Here is a 20,479-nt window from a genome sequence, read left to right on the forward strand (position 1 = left end):
GCAGTCTTCAGAAGTAGCATGCTACAGCCCTGTTTGCCTGGAGGCAGCACTAACTAGCACTGTAGTGCCTTCAGTATGTGGACTTGAGTATCTGTGCAGCATTGCTCCATGTAGTACGCTGGAGATCTTTGTTATGTCATGTTGACAAACTCATTTTCTTTCTTTCCTGATTCCATTGGTTCCATTTGATTTGTGAAAGTTTAATAAACCTGACACATCCATAAACTGAATATATATATATGTATGTAAAAAACTGTCATTTACAATAGTCATGACATTATTACAGATTGACAGTCTCATGTTGATCCATAACAGCTGTATCCTGTCACATACCAGAATCCTTACACTTGTTATAGTAATCTTTTCATTCACAAAAAAAAAAAAAAAAAATGCATTTACCCTTCCAGAACTACAGGCAAATTCAGCAGGGAAAAAAAAAAAAAAAAAGTTATTTCAACTTGTCTATTGAAAGCCTTTGTAAGAAGTCCTTCATGTCAACAAATAACATTTCACAGCAGAATATCTGTAAACCTATAAATTATTTTTTCCTAGACAAGAATCTCCCTTTTCCTTTGAACCTTTCAAGTGATTCAGTTCACTTTTCACAAAGAGAAAATGAGATAAAAAGTTTGACATGATAATCCCTCCACATCCACCGAATTCCAAGGTAGCTCTGAGATTATTCAGTTTTCACAAGTTTCAAGAGCAAGTCACATTTTCATCATTTCATAATCAGTAAAGTATATGCACAGGTGTTTGCAGATTATGGACTGTTTCTCAGTTTTGAATCCTTGAAATGTGAGTACTAGTTTTTATTTATATATGTACCATGATTATCAGTGCAACTTTAAAATAGTCTCATGACAAATTGACATGGATTTTTCAAGAACCTTAAAAAACATTTCTGAATGCATTTCATATTATGTTTATTTCTACAGTTCATGGGCAGTTCATCAGTAATTCATTATTCTAACTTTGAGAGTTTCCATTAGTGTTTTTGGCCCAGTAGCGAGTTCTTGTTGTTCTAATGCAGAGACCTTTTTATGCCAGTGGTCTCCCCTTGAGAAGCATCATCGTAAGGCCTGATTGCAAGGCACCACCTCTATGTTTAAGAGTTCTACAGGATGTTTTTGTAGGTGGATAAAATTGATGTTGAGCATTTGCCCAATAAATAGAATCTTTTTATATCAATCAAGATATTTTTCAGAAAATTTTAAAGAGCAAGCAGGGTTACAGGCTACAAAAAGTCAAACACAGATGGAAAATTTTACTTTTTCTTGCTATTTTGGTTGTACTGTTTTTTATCATATAATGTTAGTGGATATTGCTTTAATACATTAATATAGTGGACAAATAACCCAAGTTACACTGCAACTAGTGAATGCTTTTTCTCCTGTGGAGTTCCTTCCATGGGAATAAGAATAATCTAAACGGTTATTGTGCAGAGTGAGGGAAGAAAGTAACATGCATTACGGATTAAGAGAACAGTGGCAAGGTGTGGTATGGATATAAACTGAGGTTGGCAAATGAGAGAGTAGGTTCTTTTATCTCTTTTTTTTTTTTCCTCGTATTCCTAAAAATATTTTGTTTCTAGCATGCTTTAATTAAATAAATACAAGTTTGCTCAATACAGTTGAAAATGTGATATGTTTTGAGAATGAATGAAACATCATGATTGGGGTTTATTTTAAAACAACAACAACAACAACAAAAGCTTTCATGCAAAATATCTGTGGTTATATATTTATTCACTATTTAATGTCTGCCAAAACTGTCTAACCTGTCTAGAGTGTGATAGTATACAATTTTGTGATTTTTAGCAACATATTTTTGTTACTTCAACATTAATACTTGTAATTAGATCTTATATTCCATTCTACTCTGTTAAGTCTTCAACAAATCCATATTATTAGAGAAAAAAGATTAAGAAAACTAAAAAGTAAGACCTTTGTTTCAGCTTATTGTTTTCAGTGTTTAGTGTGTGTAAGTGTAATAGTATATTACATGGGTATAGTTAAAGAGTGAGAGCTCATGAGAAACTAATAATTATTTCTACACAAATATAAACTCTAATAATGAAGTTTAAAGGTTGTTGAAATCTTTAAAGCAAAATCTTAGGGTAATGAAAATTTTACACACGTAGAATGAAGAGGCAAGGTTCTAATAGGGAAAAAGGTAACTAGGAGTGTAGCTCTTCATATATTGTCAATCCAATTTTACATTTATTGCCATCACAAGTCCTGTCAAACTATTTTGCCTTTGGCTTTTAAGATATAAATACACTGGTGCTGTGTAACTTATGAGAGCTCAAGATACCAACAAGTTCACCTCAAAACTGTTTGGGTGCAGTGTACAGATCGGAGTCTGGGGAAAATGTGTTGTGTAACAGACTCTCAAGGAAGTGCTGAATAGGATAACGAGTAAAAGTTATAGGGAGGAGTGGGAGAGCTTCAAATATCTGCTCAGCTTCAAACATCCAAGGGAGGTGATGACCATTGCTGCCAGAAAAGCTGCTTTGGAGACTATCAGCACAGCAGATAGAGAGGGAAGCAGCACAAAAAGATCTGTAAACTGTGGGCTGAGCTGTCTTTGGAGAAGAGTTGTCTGACAGGGTTTGAACTGTTGCATGGAAATGCTGGCTTTCTTGCCCTTCAAGTTCTCCTTAAAAGTTTTGACAGGTTAGAGATGTTCCTGCAAAATGTTTAGATTCAATTGCATCGGCTTTTTTTTTTTTTTTTTTGCTTTTTTTTTGCCTTTTTTTTTTTTCTTCAGTATGATAACACTGTCAAATGTTCACTTATTAAACTTTTGGGATTGTTGCATAACAATGGATGTAATTCAAGCAGGTTTGTTTTGGTTTGTTCTTCCACTTCAAAATTTGGGAATGAAAACATATTTTACTTGTTTCTTAAGAGGTACCAATGTTCTATAATGATTCCTTACACAAGGGGGGTTCTTCTCCACAAACCCATGTATCAAACTTGTCTTGTAAGAATTCAACTCATCAAGTTGTCAATCTCTCTTAAACTCATGGACTTTTCTCAGTTTTAGTAATCCTTATTGGAAAAGGGCCATGTGTTTATTGTCTTCGGTATGTACAGTTTCCCTTCTTTTATTTCAAGAAATATTATCATCTGTTGTTTCCTAGACTTTTTTTTTGTTCTCTGATTTTTTCCTGTATGACTATTATTTTTTTAAATCATTTTAATCCTTTTTCTTAAAAGAAAAAAATACCATAATACTTAGAAAAATTTTAAACGAGATAAGGCTGATATGTGGTTACATTACCATCAGATGCTCTAATTTAGAATTCATTTTCTTTTCATTAAAGTGACTGAGTGCATTCTTAGACACACTCAGTAACCATCCATTATTCCAGTAATCTGGAGTGGCATGGTGGCAAAGCACAAATAGGCTTAACATGGAATATTAAACCAGTTACGTAGTAAGAATACACCACAATATAAGGTATAAGGATAATATAAGGTGTGTTTTTTCTAAACGTAGTGCCTGAAGTTATCTTCAGCTTGACATGGAAGCCAACTTTCATGTCCATATGACTGCATATATTACTGGGATACAATAAATAATCTTTTATTCTGTTATTTTCAGAACCAAATTTTGTGTCATCTTATGACATTGGGAACTTCACCTACTTCTTCTTCCGAGAGAATGCAGTGGAACATGACTGTGGGAAAACAGTTTTCTCTCGGGCAGCTAGGGTGTGCAAAAATGACATTGGTGGCAAGTTTGTGCTGGAGGATACCTGGACTACCTTCATGAAAGCTCGACTAAACTGCTCTCGTCCTGGAGAAATTCCATTTTACTATAATGAACTACAGAGCACTTTCTTCCTGCCAGAATTGGACTTGATCTATGGGATTTTTACCACTAATGTGTAAGTAAATTCCATGATACTTTTTTTTTTGTTTGTTTGTTTTGTTTGCTATTTATAACAATAAAAGCTAAAGCTTCTGGGCTGTTCTCTGTTCTGTATTTGTGAAGTAAACATAATAATTTCAAACTACTGTTTGCCCAGTCTTGTGAAAAAGAGTCAGTTTCATATGTGTCCAATATGAATTGCTGAAGGTGTATGAAAGAAGGCAGAATTCTTAATATTTCTTTACAGCATAGAAGCAGTTATGTTTTATTCTGTCATCTTTTTCATAAATTTTAAGGCTATTCTGTCATGTACTTCATACACTCTTATAAAGACTTTTTTTTTGTTTGTTTTACACATTATTTCATATGCATAAATATATGATGAGCTTATGAAATAAATATTTTCCAATTATAATTTCATGTGATCATGAATTTGACTCAATGTAATTTGAGTCAGGAAGTGCTCACTTTACCCAAAAGCGCACAAGATGTGCTCTTAAATATTATAAATCAGTCCTAACATATCCTACTGTAAGCTTGAGAATCAAATCAAAATTTAATCTGTTTTGTCTGAACCTTATATATCAACAAGGTAAAATCTGAAATTGTAGCATTTAGTCTTAAAAATTAAAAATTGTTAAATATTAAAACATTGTGAATGGACCTAAAAGCTTTCTGGACTCTGAACTTGATATCAAGAATAGCTTAACTTTCAGAAAAAAAAAGAGATTTTATCTCAGAAATGTGCACTCTTACATAAAATATGATAAATGGAGCTCATATGTTGCTCAGCAAGAACAGCCCATGAGTTATGGCTGTGCAGCCAAATTTTTACACTTCTGGAACAAGGTTTCAGATTTTGGTTTCTGATTCTTTTATCCACTTGCAGTTTCTTGCTGCATAAATCAGGTTTGCCTAGAATTTTAAAAGGTACTTGAGCACCTAAAACACTGCTCAGTGCCCCTTTCTAAACAGCTGAATACCTACATCCTATTTATATACATATGTATATTGAGAGGTGTATATATACACACATTAGCCAGGTGGAAACAGTCACAAATTAATGCTAGCAAATAATGAACCCTTAGATGATTTGACAGTGATCATGAATTTGGGCCTCAGCTCATTTCTCCTGCTTTTGGTACAGTCTGGTATTAACACATCTTTCAGACTGGGATATCCCCCTTAGCTGGCAGCTCAGGCAGTGAGCGTGGCTTTTGAGGGGCACCTTGCACCAGGCTGTGACAGTTCCTGACTTTGGGACATTGGGTGATAAGCTTAACACTGTTCTTGTACTGAAGCAATGTGTTGAAGATAAATGCTGCTTTTTGAAAGAGAAGAGCAGTCTTTGAGACTACTGGAGATAAGAAAATTTGGTGATATTTTCAACAGTTATTTTAATATCATTAGTCTGTTTTACTACCTAGTATGAGTCCTAGAGGACAGGCATTTCTCAGGTGGCGTGCTGAAGCACTGTTCAACATGATCTATCATGAGAAGTCAAAATAGCCTTGACACTCTCCTGCCATGGAAAGCCTGCCTGGCGGAATTCTGCTCCAGCAAATCTGCAAGGCTTTGGTCATGGCAGTCCCTCTGAAGGACTGTCCTGGCAATCTGTGGAATGGTGGGGTTTCCTGTGCTACAAATTACACCATTTCTGAGGTTGTTTCAGTGCTGTCATCATTCACCCTGATCCTTCTGAAAAGGAACCTGGAATGTAAGACCTTGACACATGAAAGGAGGCAGTACTTGAAACCTTGATGCTACTTCCTTCTTTCCTAGTAGCTTAGCATTCTGCCTTGTCCAACAGAGACATACTATTCAAAGAGGAATTAATTACAACTAATTGATTGATTGATTGATTTAGTGATAGCTCCATTTAGACTCTTGTTTCTGACATCAAATGTTGTAAATAAAATTTTGAACATTGTGGAAATTCAGAGTTCAGATTGCTTCCCCATGTTGCATATCGTTCACAGATATCTGCACAACCTGTATGATTTCAGTCTTGAAACCTGGTGATGGAGAGCCACCAGGGTTTCCCATGAGGGGAACCCACATACTCCTTTCCATTGGTGTAGCAGCATCAGATATTATTGAACCACATTCAGCATTCTTCAATCTCAGTATCTTTAGAATTGCAACGATTTTGTTGTACCCTAATTCTTTTTTAAATATACTGTGAAATATTTTGTGAGGGAAAAACTGAAGCATTTCTGTCTATAAATATTGTGAGTCCTAGCAAAACATGCACCAGTTATGTGTGTTTGACTTTTAAGTACATTGTACCTCCTGCTTCTTAATGAAGCTGATTTTATTTCTTTCAGACCATCTGAATATTTACAAGCATCAGTCTGATGTCCTTTAAGGACTTGAGGAAATTCAAGAAGAATTTGATATTTGTTAATAGTATTTGTAAGCTGTCTTTAATGATAGTTTATATAGGCCTGGAATTATCAACTCTATCAATAATTGATTCTGCAGAAAGTACTAGCACAAAACTTCAGGTTTTGGGGATTCTTTGAAATAAGGGTGACAAACATAAACAAGGAAATTTCTCTCTTGTCCTGCTGTTAAATCCATATATCCTAACTATTTTTTTCAGTTTTGAAAAGTTTTGTTAAATTTGTTATTTTTTCTCTCCATCATTTCGGAGTTTCTATAGTAGGTTTTCTAAAGGCTTGTGTAAAATGCACGGTAGCTTAAAAAAAATAAAAAGAAGAAAGCTTTGTTGATCAATTGTCAGCTGTTTTACCTGCGGTGCAAATTTGTGCAACTGCCACCTTAATTATCTATATCTTTATCTCATATTGTGGAAAAGAACAATGCAATTTTCCACATTAAGAGATCTTGGAGTCACTGAGTTATATTGTTTACACCACGCAGAATTGCTTTATCGTGAAATCTGTCACATTTTCGAGACAAGAACAGGAAATTGTATGTTTTGCCTGGCTGCTGTTTATTCCTGTAACAGGAGATCTCGTAAAGTATGCAATCCAAGTTGTTTTCCCTTGATGGGTTTCTGGAATTTGCATTTTTGTTGCTGTACATCATCATTTGGAAGATGGGATTTTTTTTCAGGTTTCTTACCCAGGGATTCTGTAGGGTTCAGAAATATGCCATAAGATGAAAATCCTTACCTCTTTGTATTGTCATTTGGTTACATAGAAGAACCATTAATGAGCCCCAAGAAGAATGTTATCCTGAGCTTTGAAACTAGAAGAAAGATGTCCTTGATGCATGTGATTATATGTGGGAATAAAGTATGGCCTTCTTGTACTAGAGTAGCAGCACAAAGTATGAAGTTTCTCCCATATGAGCTACTTGGCAAGGGTGACAAAAAATTAAGTCCAATGTCAGCACATCATGTATCTTTATCTTGAGATACTGTCTCCTGGGTGATCATAATAGTTTTGTTAATTACTTGAAGGATTGGAGAATTAGTAAAGGAGAATATATATATTTTTTAATCTATTTTTCAGCAAATTAAGTTCATAATGTTGTTATTTAAGTTAATGTTTATATTTCTCTTGCAGGAACAGCATAGCAGCCTCGGCAGTTTGCGTTTTCAACCTGAGTGCCATAACTCAGGCTTTTAATGGACCCTTCAAATACCAGGAAAACTCTCGCTCTGCTTGGCTTCCATATCCCAATCCTAACCCTAATTTTCAGGTACAGATATGTGGGAGAAGGACAATAGTTTACAAGTGGTGGTTTGTTTCCGAATGTTGTGTGTCTCGTACTTAAGTAACTCCAGAGTTTCCCAGTATATTGTAGCCTAAGACCTTAAAATTTAAAAATAAATAAATAAATGGAAAAAAAGCTTAAGAACTCCCCCCTATTTCAACATCCTTAATTTTATCTTTTCACAAAATAATTTGAGTTGGAAAGAGGATGTGCTTTGAAGGTTAGGAGAAAAAAAAGCTTAACTTTAATCTGTCAAAATGAAGCATTGTAGTTATCTGTCAAGATAATATTAATTCCTGGTTCAAATATAATCAACTTGTTATTCTCCTTTACACTGCATTTGTGCTATTAGAATCTGGAAAGGAAACACTGTTTCACAGAAAAAAATGATAGGGGGAGAAGATAGGGGGGAAAAAAGGAGTGGTTACCATTGTGTATATTTCTCTGTGCAAGGTGGTCCATGCTTGTGAAGAGTCTGATTAAAATAATTTGTGAAGTGTTGTGCTCCTTATTTGAACTTGTCAGCCTCAGAGCATGTAATGATCTGTAGCTGGCTGACAGCATAAAACTAATTACTTCAAGGTGGGTCAGTCACTGGTACTCTTAAACAAAAATAAAAGGATATTTCAGGTAAGCACATATGCACACATTTGTTGTGGTTTAACCCTGGGAGCCAAACACCAGAGCCACTCTGTCACTCCCCCTCCTCAATGGGACAGGGTGAGAACATACGATGATAAAAAGCTCATTGGGTTGAGGTAAGGACAAGGGGGATTGCTCAATTACTGTCATGAGCTAAACAGGCTCAGCATAAGGGAAATTAATATAATTTATGGCCAATTAATAACAGACTTGAAGAGTGAGAACTTAAAAAAAAAAAAAAAAGAGAAAACATCCACCCTCTTCCACCTCCTCCCCCTGAGTAGTGCAGGAGAAAGGGGAATGGGGGCTGCGGTCAGTCCCTGATGCTTTTTCTCCACTGCTCCTTCAGGGTCACTCTGTGCCCCTGCTCCACGTGGGGTCCCTCCCACGGGATGCCGTCCTTCCCAAACTGAGCCTGCGGGGGCTGCCCACAGGCAGCAGCTCTTCAAGAACTGCTCCCACATGGCTCTGTACCACGGGGTCCATCCATCCCCCAGGAGCAAACTGCTCCAGCACGGGTCCCCCACGGGTGGGCGGCAGCTCCCCCCAGCCCCCCTGCTCCTGCGTGGGCTCCTCTCCACGGGCTGCAGCTCCGGCCCGGGGCCTGCTCCTGCGGGGGCTCTCCATGGGCCGCAGCCTCCTCCAGGCCACCTCCACCTGCTCCACCGGGGGCTCCTCCACGGGCTGCAGCGTGGAGATCTGCTCCGTGTGGGACCCATGGGCTGCAGGGGGACAGCCTGCTCCACCAGGGGCCTCTGCACAGCCCGCAGGGGAACTGCTGCTGCCTGCCTGGGTCCCTTTTGGAGCTTGCTGGAGCTGGCTCTGATCCTGACTTGGTGCAGCTGCTGGGCTCTGCTCACAGAGGCCACTCCAGCTCTCCTGCTACCAAGCCCTTGCCACCCAATACAGCATTTTTATTCTTCTGCACGGTCACTACTCCCACAAGGAGAATTATAGTGAGAGCCATGCTGGCAAGGGAAATAGAAGGAAAACTACTTTAATATAGTGATTAAAACCAATAACTTTTCACTACAATATTTAAATGTGGATCTGCCTTTCACCCTTCCTTTAATCTCGATACAATCTCAGGGGTTTAGTGCTGCTTCTATAACAGCCTTCCCTGTCTTGTTAAGGTCATGAGCTCTCTGCAAGCATGAAACAGAACCATCCACCAGGGACTGTAGGTAGTTTTAATTACGCCCTGATTTATGCAAGCAAAGGAAAATAAAGCACTGAATATGCTCTGAATACAGGCCAGAGCCCTGTTACCTTTTCTGAGTAGTGTGTTTGGCATTATCCCCAAGTGACAAAATACCATTTAAGTGAGCCATATTGCCGAAGCAGGCTATTATTGGTATATAACTTTTTACATTTTGTAGAAATAGTTACGTTGTCAGAATAATGATTTTAAGAAGATCTAAGTGAGGCTATACTTTTGAAAAAAGAAACCTGAAGAAAGGCTTGTATGTAAAAATCTTCTTTCTGACTAAATGAAAGTCAAATGCAAGTTATTAATGTCTCCCTGCGAAACCTTTATTAATGAGTCTAATTATTGCAAAAGCACCCCATACAGAATGGTGCATACAAATGAAGCTAACAGTCCAATGGCTATGTAAAAACAGTTGGAATCTATATTGTACTGTTAGTACTCGTCTCTAACTCCCAGTCCAGGCAGTGAAATGTTGAAATTTCTTGTTTGGAGAATCTGGCTGGTTTTAATATGACTGGTACTTTCTCCATCAAATTTACAAGAGCAGCAACATTTCTATCGTATCTCACAGAGCAACAGCTTCGTAGGCTAGCACTAGTTTAAAGAGCTGTAACGTGGCCTTTTACAACACAGTATTGATGCCAATTCATGTTAACTGATCTCTAGGTATCATTAGTGATGTTGAACTTCTGTTTTTCACAGGTGCTATCTTTTATTCATTTGAACTTTCAGTTAGATTTTTGGCTCCATAAGTGCAGTGCCGACATATACCAGAAGCTAGTCTAATGCTTAGAGCTAGGTGTAACCTTTTTAAGATTTCACAGTGCTTTAAAGTACATACTGCATGTAGAGAGGATACGTACTCTGGCTGAACTTGTGATTTCCTTCCCCAAAAGGAGGAAGCATGGGTATGGTAAAATATAAGAAGTTCTGTTTATGTAGTTGGAGAATTAGATTTATCCTCAGAGTATTCAGCTACTCAGCAGTAACAGACAGAAGCACATGATTATGAAGGAACTCTACTGCTGGGTGGTGATAATTACATTCAGCATTTTATTTCCAAGGCTGGATGTAATGATGTATTAATTGAAATATTTTCCAGATTAGAATAGTACTGGAGTCCCAGTCCTGAACAACACTGTTTCTTTCCAGAGCTTGTTACTTTTCTCCTTATGCAGGACATCTTCCATTGTAAGACCAAGGACAATATGTATTTCAGTGTACTATGAGCATTCTAGCTGGAATCTTTCTAGCTTGATATAATCAGAAGAATGCTTCTTTGTCATGCTTATTTTATTTTATTTTATTTTATTTTATTTTATTTTATTTTATTTTATTTTATTTTATTTTATTTATTTTTTTCAGTGGTGTGGCATGCAGGGTGCTCATAGAGCAAGAAAAATAGCTGTTTCCTGTCAGTTGTCTTTCGTCCTCATAGGTTCTCTTGTTATGGAATTACTGATTGAATTAAAAAAATAAAATCTATATTTGGAGTGATCACTTAATTCCAGATTGCTAACACAGCAATGATGAAAAAATAACTTCTAGGGTTTTGCAGACTGTATGATTTAGTTCATATAGTGATTTATAGTGCAATTTATGACATAGTATCCTAGAATCATAAAATGGTTTGGGTTGGAAGGGACCTCAAAGATCATTTAGTTCCAACCCCCCTGCAATTGGCAGAGACACTTTCCACTAGACGAGGTTGCCCAAAGCCCCATCCAACCTGGCCTTGAACACTTCCAGGGAAGGGGGATCCATAACTTCCCTTCCTAATTGCCCTGACCCATGTATAGGACCTTATTACACTTGGCATTTTTGAACGTCATAAGGTTCACACAGGCCCACCTCTCAAGCCTGTCCAGGTCCCTCTGGATGGCATCCCTTCCCTCCAGTGTGTTGACCACACCACACAGCTTGGTGTCATCATTCAAATTACTGAACTTGCACTCAATCCCACTGTCCATGTCACTGACAAAGCTGTTAAGCTGGTCCTAAAAGTGGAATAGAGTGAAAAAATATGACTTGAGTATCCTTTCACATCACTAATGTTTGATAAATGTTGTGAAGTACTGTTTTACTTCTCTAATGCATCTGTGTATGAGTAAACATGAAGATGTTTACATACTCACACATGTTAAGCATATATCTAGTGTCCTCAGTTAGTTGAAGACCTAAACACAAAGATTTTAAAATTAATTGCTGCTTATCTTGCTTTGTTTAGTTGTGTTTGGAATTTGTGCATGTGATGAATAAATACACAGAAATTAGTACAAATTTTATATATACAATATGGTCAGTTCCAAAGCAAACATATCTTTGCTATGGATAACATTTTTAGTAAGATTTATAGTTAGAACTCTATTCTGTCCATTCTTGGCTAACGAACACAAAGTCTGAAGAAGCTTATAGAACTTTGGAGAACTGTGCTGTGACCTGGGATTCCTGTCAGACCCTGGCTGTGAAAGAGGTTTCCTTTGAAAATTTGTAATGCCTTTAGCACTGTGTCTGTCTAGATTGTGAAGAAAACTAGTCAGAAATTTCCGATAGTAGCTTTTCTTCTTGCTGCCCTGTGTGCATAAGTTATAGCCAAATATTACTATAACCCATCTGTAGTCAGTCTGGTGCCCTTTCATATTGCTTGGAGTTAGGGAGTCCACTTAGTACTGCCTCAGGAAAGTGGAGCTTCCTCAGTCACTGTGTGAACAGTCTGATCAGCACCGAAATGTGCCATGAATGTGGAATTCCAAAGTGTCGCTATAATACACAGTCTTGGTATTCATGTTCTTATGTTCTAATTCAGAGAGTAAATCTGTTGTTATCGTTGAGGCATATGGTAACGTTACTTTTCTGTGTTTGCAGTGCGGCACCATGGACCAGGGTTTGTATGTGAATCTGACTGAGAGGAATCTTCAGGATGCTCAAAAATTCTTCTTAATGCATGAAGTCGTTCAACCAGTTATTCCAATTCCTTACTTCATGGAAGACAATAGCCGATTTTCTCATGTGGTTGTGGATGTTGTGCAGGGCAAGGACATGCTCTTCCATATCATCTATCTTGCCACAGGTATGAACTCTGTGTTGTTGTGATAACTGCAAAAGTGTGAGGTCTGTGAATTTTAATGGTCTGTAAATCAGTTTGGCAGCGTGTGTAACACCTTGAACAACAGTTTGTTGTTGTTTCATTTATGGAAGCATTATCTCTGCCTTTACATTTTCTGAGTAAATGAGTTCAGTAGTTTGCAGTGTCTTGGTTTATATAATATTGTGAACTTAGATGTTGATGTCTTTACAGTTCTTTGAAAGCATGAAGTCTATATGCCACTAAGGGAGTGAATGGCCGGAAATTCTGTAAACACGAATTGACAAGTTTCTCTCTTCTATTCTTTTCTATGTAGTTAAGGGTACCATCACACTCAAGGTTCATACATTGCTTCAGTTCTCTGACTAAAATTGTCTTGATTAGAAGTATTGCTTTCTAGGTTTAAAATTTCATTCAAGCTTCTTAAAACCACTGAAGGTGTCAGAGAATTGATCTTGCAGAAGAATGGTGTCCCTAACTGATACTGAAATATTAGGTTGGAGTAACATGTTTAGAGCTTTGTGGCAGAAAACTTAGGGCAATTCTCACATAGTTAGTTCTAAGCACATTAGCAGGGGATATCTCATCTAAACAGTGGTTTACTAGTGTGCCTTTTTAGTCTCATAGTGAGTAAGCACCAAATAAAAAAAAAATTAAAGAAATAATCTGTCGATCAACATGTGGAAGAAAAATCTTATACAACTAGTTATTTGTTCTTGCAATCAATGAGGTCAATTTCTATAGAATTTCATCATAATCATCACATCAATTATAGAGAAACTGAATCATTTTGATCACTCTTAAATATGATTTATTATTGAAAATTGTATATTCTGTGGCTTATCACTTATCAGGAACCTCAGGATCATAGAATGGCCTGGGTTGGAAGGGACCTCAAGGATCATCTAGTTCCAACGCCCCTGCCTTAGGGCAGGGATGTCACCCACTAGATCAGGTTGCTCAGGGCCTCATCTAACCTGGTCTTGAACACCTTCAGGAATGGGGCATCCACAACCTCTCTGGACAACCTGTTCCAGTTCCTTACCATCCTCTGAGTGAAAAATTTCCTTCTAACCTCTAAACTAAATCTCCCTCTTTTAGTTTAAAACCATCCCCCCTTGTCGTATCATCATCTACCTGAGTAAAGTCCTTCTCCATCCTTTTTATAAGTATTTTTTTAAGTATTGAAAGGCTGCGATGAGGTCACCCCGGAGCCTTCTCTTCTGTAGGTCGAACAGCCCCAGCTCTCTGAGCCTTTCTTCGCAGGAGAAGTGCTCCAGCCCTCTGATTATTTTTGTGGCCCTTCTCTGGACCCGCTCTAACAGAGCCCCCAAGTCCTTCTCTGCAGGGCTGCTCTCAATGAGTTCTTCTCCCAGTCTGTGCTCATGTCCGGGATTGCCCCAGCCCAGGTGCAGCACCCTGCATTGAGACTTGTTGAACCTCATTAGGTTCATGTGGGCCCACTTCTCAAGCCTGTCGAGGTCCCTTTGGATGGCATCCCTTCCTTCTATCATATCAACCACACCACTCAGCTTGGAGTCATCTGCAAACTTGCAGAGGGTACACTCGATCCCACTGTCTATGTCATCGATGAAGATATTAAACAGTACGGAAAAATGTGCATTGTGGTTCAATACGTGATTTATTTTTCCCCTGCAAACATTATATCTTTTTTTTTTCTTTTTTTTTTTTTCTTTTCAGTGAAGATTATTTCTTTTTGAGTCTGAAGAGATTTTTGAGTAATTTGGCGCATTTGGGTGGGACAGTATTTCTTGTCATATTATCCTGGTAGATAAATCTTTCTAATTGTGCTCCTGGAAAGACAGGCAGTAACCTGAAAGTCTTTAATAAGTTAAAACTGTACTTGGATTTGGCCAGTTGTCGTTGAAACAACCTGCTGATTGGTAAGTCATAGCCTTTTAAGCGAAATCATGCCTATTCTAAGTGCAGTTTGTACTGTAGCGATCTGACAGAAACTGAATTACAGAAACATGTACTCGGTTTTATATGAAGACACTGTCACTGTGTTGTAGGATATTTACATTATAATGACAGCATTGAGAATGATGTAATTTGTCACAATTCTGGTTGTTTTCAGTTTTTCTTACTGTTTTTCCTTTTATGTCTGATTCAAAAAGTGAGGATATAAAATTTCAAGTTTCATGGTTCATTAATAATGTGTATTCAATAACAGTTCCAAGTTCTTTTTATGCATCCTTCTTGCTGCTGAAAATATGTTGCTTGTATATTCCTTATGATATATACTTGCCCTTTACATTTATTCTTCTCTGTACTTCTGTTTTCAGTCATTTATGGAAGTAGGATTCTATGGTAGCTGAATCTTTAGTCTGACACCAGTACATGCTTTTATGTAATCAGAAAGTGTGTGGTGCATGAATGTGAGAAACTGTACGATAAAGAAACATAAGTAACAAAATAGTGTTATGGAAGTTTTTTTTCTGATAGAGCAAATTCTATTTCACTTTGATTTCACCCAACTGCAGTTTTTTGTTGTTTTTTTTTTTGTTGTTAACGTTCCTTCTGTGTGCACTCCCAATTGAGCATAAGTACTAAGCTTTATTTAAAAAAAAACAAACCAACATTAATACTTACTTTTCAGAAACATTAGCTGATTGGTAGAAGTGAAAATGAGCCTCATATTTTTATATAAGTACCATACCTACAATACGTGAGGGTAGTGTAAAAATACTCAAGTATACCAAAATACACAGTGTAGTTTTCTTAAAATCTTATGAACTGGGGGAAATGACAGTATTTCTACCTTTTTGGTGTGCAAGTCACTTTAATTTCATTATAGTGGTAATGATGCAGGACCTTAGTTCTCCATAGAGTTAGATTATCTTGTGTAGAAGGTCTGTGACAGTTAGTGCAGAGTTTGCATCCTAAACTGCATGTGGTAAAAGATTACCAAGACAACACTGCTTCTATAAACAACAGAAACTAGAAGGCAATGGTGTTAACTGTGGAAACCAGCACTGACTTTAAAACCACAGAATCGTAGAATGGTTTGAGTTGGAAGGGAACTAAAGATCATCTAATTCCAACCCTCCTGCCATGGGCAGGGACACCTCCCACCAGACCAGGTTGCTCAAAACCCCATCCAAGCTGACCTTGAACAATTCCAGGAACAGGGCATCCACAGCTTCTCTGGGCAAGTCAAGTGATGGGTCAGATTTCCCAGAGAGGTTGTGCAGTCTCCACCCTCGAAGGTTTTCAAGACTAGACTGCTACCCAGTCTATGTTACAACTAGTTCTCCTTTGAGCAGGAGATTGGATTTGAGACCACCTGAAATCCGTTCCAACCTGAATTATCCTGTCTGTCACATTCCAGTACAGTATGCAAATTGGTTGGGCTAAACTGCATTTTTAAACAATCCTGTGAGAATAGATGTCACTGTACTACTTGGTGCCAAAAGGGAAATACGTTCAACTCCTGATAACTGGTGGTAAGGAATTTATACCTACTGCCATAAAGCAGGATGGATCCAACCCATGCTGTGGGGGATGTATTCTGCCTAACTTTTGTAGTTTTAATTCATTGCAACATTCTTACAAAATTGCCTCTTAACATTCATGAAGCTGATTCAGTGGAAAGGTAAACATATAGATTAGATTGAATACAAATGAATGCTCTGTCTTTGTTAATCAAAGCAAAAATCCTATTATTTGAAGCAGATAGGCAGTAGTTAAGAGAAAATTCCTTCTTCCCTCATCTCACATTCACCTACTTCTCCAACCTGTTATCAGAATTACAGGTATGACAGAGGAGAATAACCCTGACAGTATTAAAAGTGTATTCTAATTTCATTAAGTCTTACGTAGAGATAATGTTACTTAAGGAGAGACTGGGAATAAGCAAACAAATGCATTAATCTGCTGTGTAAACAGTCTTCATTTCTTAAACCTCTGCCAAGTCATCATTCTTCTGGAGATTCTGATGTGCTGGGATTTAACAGCTACTGCTGGTATCAAAAATATATTCTACTACTTTGGAAACACATCTTAATCTTCTGCTGCCCTGACTTCTAACAGAGAAAGAAGGGATATATCAATTCCTGCACATTTTCTGTTGCTTAGAACTAGCACAGTGATGCTGTCTTTAGGCAGGCAGAAATCTCTGAAACATTTTTCAGTGGTTCAGAAATGAAAGTCAAGGAAAGAATTCACAGAAGTTCTGAACTACAAATTATCTCTAATAATAGGTTAAAGGTGGAGCAGGTTAGTGAATGATCTGACTAGTTCTGACTACTTTTTAAATTTCAAAAAAGTAAAAACAAAATGGTGTTACACATTTCATAGTTTTGTGTACTTTCCCCTTCTTCTCGTCTGTCTTTTTGTCCTTTTCTCCTCTCCTTTTTCTTTCTCCATTTAACTTTTTTTCCTTTTCAGTTTACATGCCTAGGTGTCCTGCGATTAAAAACTTTGCTAATGTAAAAAAGGTCTCCAAAGCATTTTTCAGGATACTGCAACAAGAGCAAAAGCTTGAGAAAATATACTCCAAGTAGCCTTTATTTAGAAGGTTGTTACAAAATGTATTGATTTATTGGAACAAATAAGAAAATTCTTAGATTTGTTGTCTTAGATTAGTTTGAGGGTATTCTGAAACCAGTTTCTGGTTGCTGGCTTTTGAGAATTCAGAAAAAATAATATTGACATTGTCTGAAAATGAATTTCAAGGTCATATTTTAAAAATGGTGGAAAAAAATCCCATGTTTTCTTAGTACTTTTCTCAGTGGGCAAAATATATACCCTCTGTATCCTGAGCAGAAATTATATATGCTTGGTGGTGGATCTTGATTACGGTAATTTATGCTTTAGCACTGATGAAATTGGGGTATAGCTAACTTACAAAGATCTAGTGAAACGTGAAGAAATATTTACTGTTGGTTGCATAGCTTATCTCTATGCTAAGAGCGGGCTTTTCACTGAACTGAGCCTGAATTTTTGTACCATAAAGACAGGTTTTATTTGAGACTTAAAGATGACCAGAGTAAGTTATGGAAGCTGTACCAAGAAGTTCAGGAAGGTAGCATTTTTTTTCCCTCTTAAGACCTCAAAAATATGCATAGCAATGGAAAGAATAATGATTAAAAAATAAACGATGATACACATGAAATAATGATTATGAAGGCACGTGGAGGTTTCACAAAGAAATTTCAAACGGAAAATGCAGATGGATTTTTCATACATTTGCCTACAGCAGGAGAATAACAGGTATTAAATCTACACAAATGTAACATTTTTTCTGTTGAAGCCCTCCCTGATGTTGCAGATTTTCCAGAGATTAGTCCTTACCTCATGAAGTGATTTGGAGTATGCATGACATTCATTGTGGAAATGCTATCAAAACATTTTGTATTTCTCCCATTTGTCTTACTAGATGAGAGTAAATTGATGCAAAGTAGTGCAAGATTTGATTCTTCCACTTTTTGTTACAATACTATCTTTTTACTTTTGTTTTTGTTAGCCATACAGGACACATTTTGCTAAGGAACAACCCAAGATCTTAAAAAGAAGAAAGAGGGAAAGGGAAAAGGAAAGGGAAAAGGAAAAGGAAAAGGAAAAGGAAAAGGAAAAGGAAAAAAAAGCAATGAATATGTGGTTTTGCTTCAAAATTTTGGAGGAAATGTCGTCATTTTCCTGGCAGACTACAGGTTCTGATCAAAGTGTGCAGCTTTCATACTTAATGAGTGTAGTGTCATAATATAAGCAGTAAGTGTGAAGCTATGGACCTTGACATTATGAACCTTAACATTATAAGCAAAAATATATGCTTATATACATTTCATACATGGTGAAGAGAGCAGCAAAGCTTAAATTGACTGCATTTTTTTTTTCTTTCCAATTTGGCACTATTTCTGACTGTATTGTGTCAGGTGTGTTGGGATTATTGAAAGTAATCTGCAGATAGTTTTTGTAGAAAGAAGCTCTAGATATTTCCTGTAAGCTTAAGAACACCTGTTTAGTCTAGAAACTGCCATATAAATGCAATAATAACAATGATCAAAATAGTTATAATTTGAGTCACAACTCAAGTGTGAAAGTGGTAGGTAGACTATTTGTATGTATTAATGCTTTCTAGTTCAAAAACAGAGCAGCAGGAAAAATCAGAGTGCAGGTAGATAATGGGGCATACGCACTGTAGCAGGCAATAGTCAGAGAGTTTTAAAACTCTTTCACATCTGTTAAGATATTACCAAAATTAAAAGAAAATGGTTGCTTTGTTTCTCTGTCTTTCCTTGATAAAGGCATAGTGTGTTTATACACAGTCCTAAAGCTCCACTACAATGTTTTTAAAACTACTTCCCTGTAACTTCTTGTCCTCCTGGCCTTTTGCAGTATCATTTTAAGAGGTTTGAAGAATGGACAGTTTCCAATTACTTTTCTGTCTAGAAGTAGTGCACCTTGGAAGACACCAGTCTTCCAAGACCAGCAACGTGATGATCATGAACATTGTTTAAAAAATTATGCAGTAAATCATCAAAGGAATAACCTTATCTTCTGCTCTTTTTACAGTGACCATTACCACTGATAAAGGAAAATCTACTTGAGTGAACACATTGTTTATATTATTAATCTTTCCATGAAACATTTTGCTGCAAAGCCTGAAAAAAGATTGCATTGTTTTGGCTTTGAGAGTCTAATGTTCACTCTGGGATTCATGCTAATGTTATTACTGAGAATGCTTCTTATATGCTCTTGCCAGAATAAGAATATTTATAATATTTTCCATACAGAATCAAAAGAAAGGATAGTGTAAACGTTAGCCATTTTACTAAGTAATTTAAACACAGAAATGTTGATTTGCCACTGCCTTATGTATTGTGTCACCTCTACTGGGCAAAATGGCTTTAAAATGTTACCAGATTGGAATGGCCATGTTTGAAGTCCAGGCTACAAATGATACTGTCAAGCTCTAGAGAATCAAACCCTGAATCGTAGATGTTTACTACTGATTTCCCTTGGCTTTTTCACTCTGTGTGGAGATCTTTCTTTCTGCCAGCTCCAGTCAGATAGCGCTAAAGAGGTTTCTTAATAAATTGATGACTCTAAGTAGAGCTGGTTAAATTATTCATTGACAGCAATTTATATGTGAGAACCATAGCCCTTTATTTGGTTCACAAATTACCCACTATTTATTTGTAGTCATTTTTTATTGTTATTGTCAACTCAGAAATAGGTCATGATTTTGATTAGTTTGTTGCTGGTATTTGCCCAGATAGTTTGTTCATATTTTAGATAGCCTGTTCATGAATTGCTTGCTGCAAATAGGTGGCATTTGTATTCTGTTCTCATGGGATAAATTTAAGCAGGAGAAGCCTTTTTGTCTGTTCACAAGTTATGCTTATGTCTTTATAATTGCCCAACTCTATCGGATAAAGACTGTAAATAAATGTCCAAAGAACATACGGTGTGGGCTCTTCTGTGCCATCATTGGAAGTCAGAATTCGTGCCAAAAGCAGCTACTGCCCAAAGAACAGCCTGCTCTGTTTGCATGCAAGCAAGACTAATACACAGGCTAAGAAGGGGGGAAACTGTGAAGAGCTGGTTGAGACTTTGTCTCCACCTTCCATTCCACTCCAAGGAAAGCTCCTTTCTGTCAAAGTGTTGCTGAGCTCTCAACACTTGTTTTACTACTTTACAAAGTTAGGATGACCAAATAACCTTCCCTTCTTCCTTCCAAGTTTTTTAGAGACTATCACCTCATCTTCTTGGCAGGGAAACCAGACTGGAAAACCCCTACATTCATGTGTTAGTAGGTGAGTCTAAAGCACAGAATGTGAACCTGAGGGTGAAAGAGGTGTTCCTGCTGTCTTTAAGGTTGAGGTCTCTATTAGCACCTGAACCTATATTCAGATGTCTGCCTTTTTTTTTTTTTTTTTTTCCTCTCCAGAACAATGTAGTTGTGGGAGTACTCAGTCAGTGTTCAGGACCCTTCTTGAGAGATGTGA

At 37.2% G+C, this 20,479-nt stretch overlaps 1 protein-coding gene across 6 annotated transcripts in view; it reads left to right on the plus strand.

The window, feature by feature from the left end:
• The window catches only part of SEMA5A (semaphorin 5A), a 336,661-nt gene that overhangs the window by 202,746 nt on the left and 113,436 nt on the right, over nt 1-20,479 (plus strand). For all 6 annotated transcript variants that reach the window (XM_048076435.2, XM_013182023.3, XM_013182027.3 and 3 more), the window contains exons 9-11: nt 3,613-3,898; nt 7,419-7,554; nt 12,287-12,491. In XM_048076435.2, the coding sequence (XP_047932392.1) occupies nt 3,613-3,898; nt 7,419-7,554; nt 12,287-12,491 (627 nt within the window). The remainder of the gene's footprint in view (nt 1-3,612; nt 3,899-7,418; nt 7,555-12,286; nt 12,492-20,479) is intronic.

This window comes from Anser cygnoides, chromosome 2, assembly GCF_040182565.1.
Source record: "Anser cygnoides isolate HZ-2024a breed goose chromosome 2, Taihu_goose_T2T_genome, whole genome shotgun sequence".
In the NCBI taxonomy this organism is placed as follows: domain Eukaryota; kingdom Metazoa; phylum Chordata; class Aves; order Anseriformes; family Anatidae; genus Anser; species Anser cygnoides.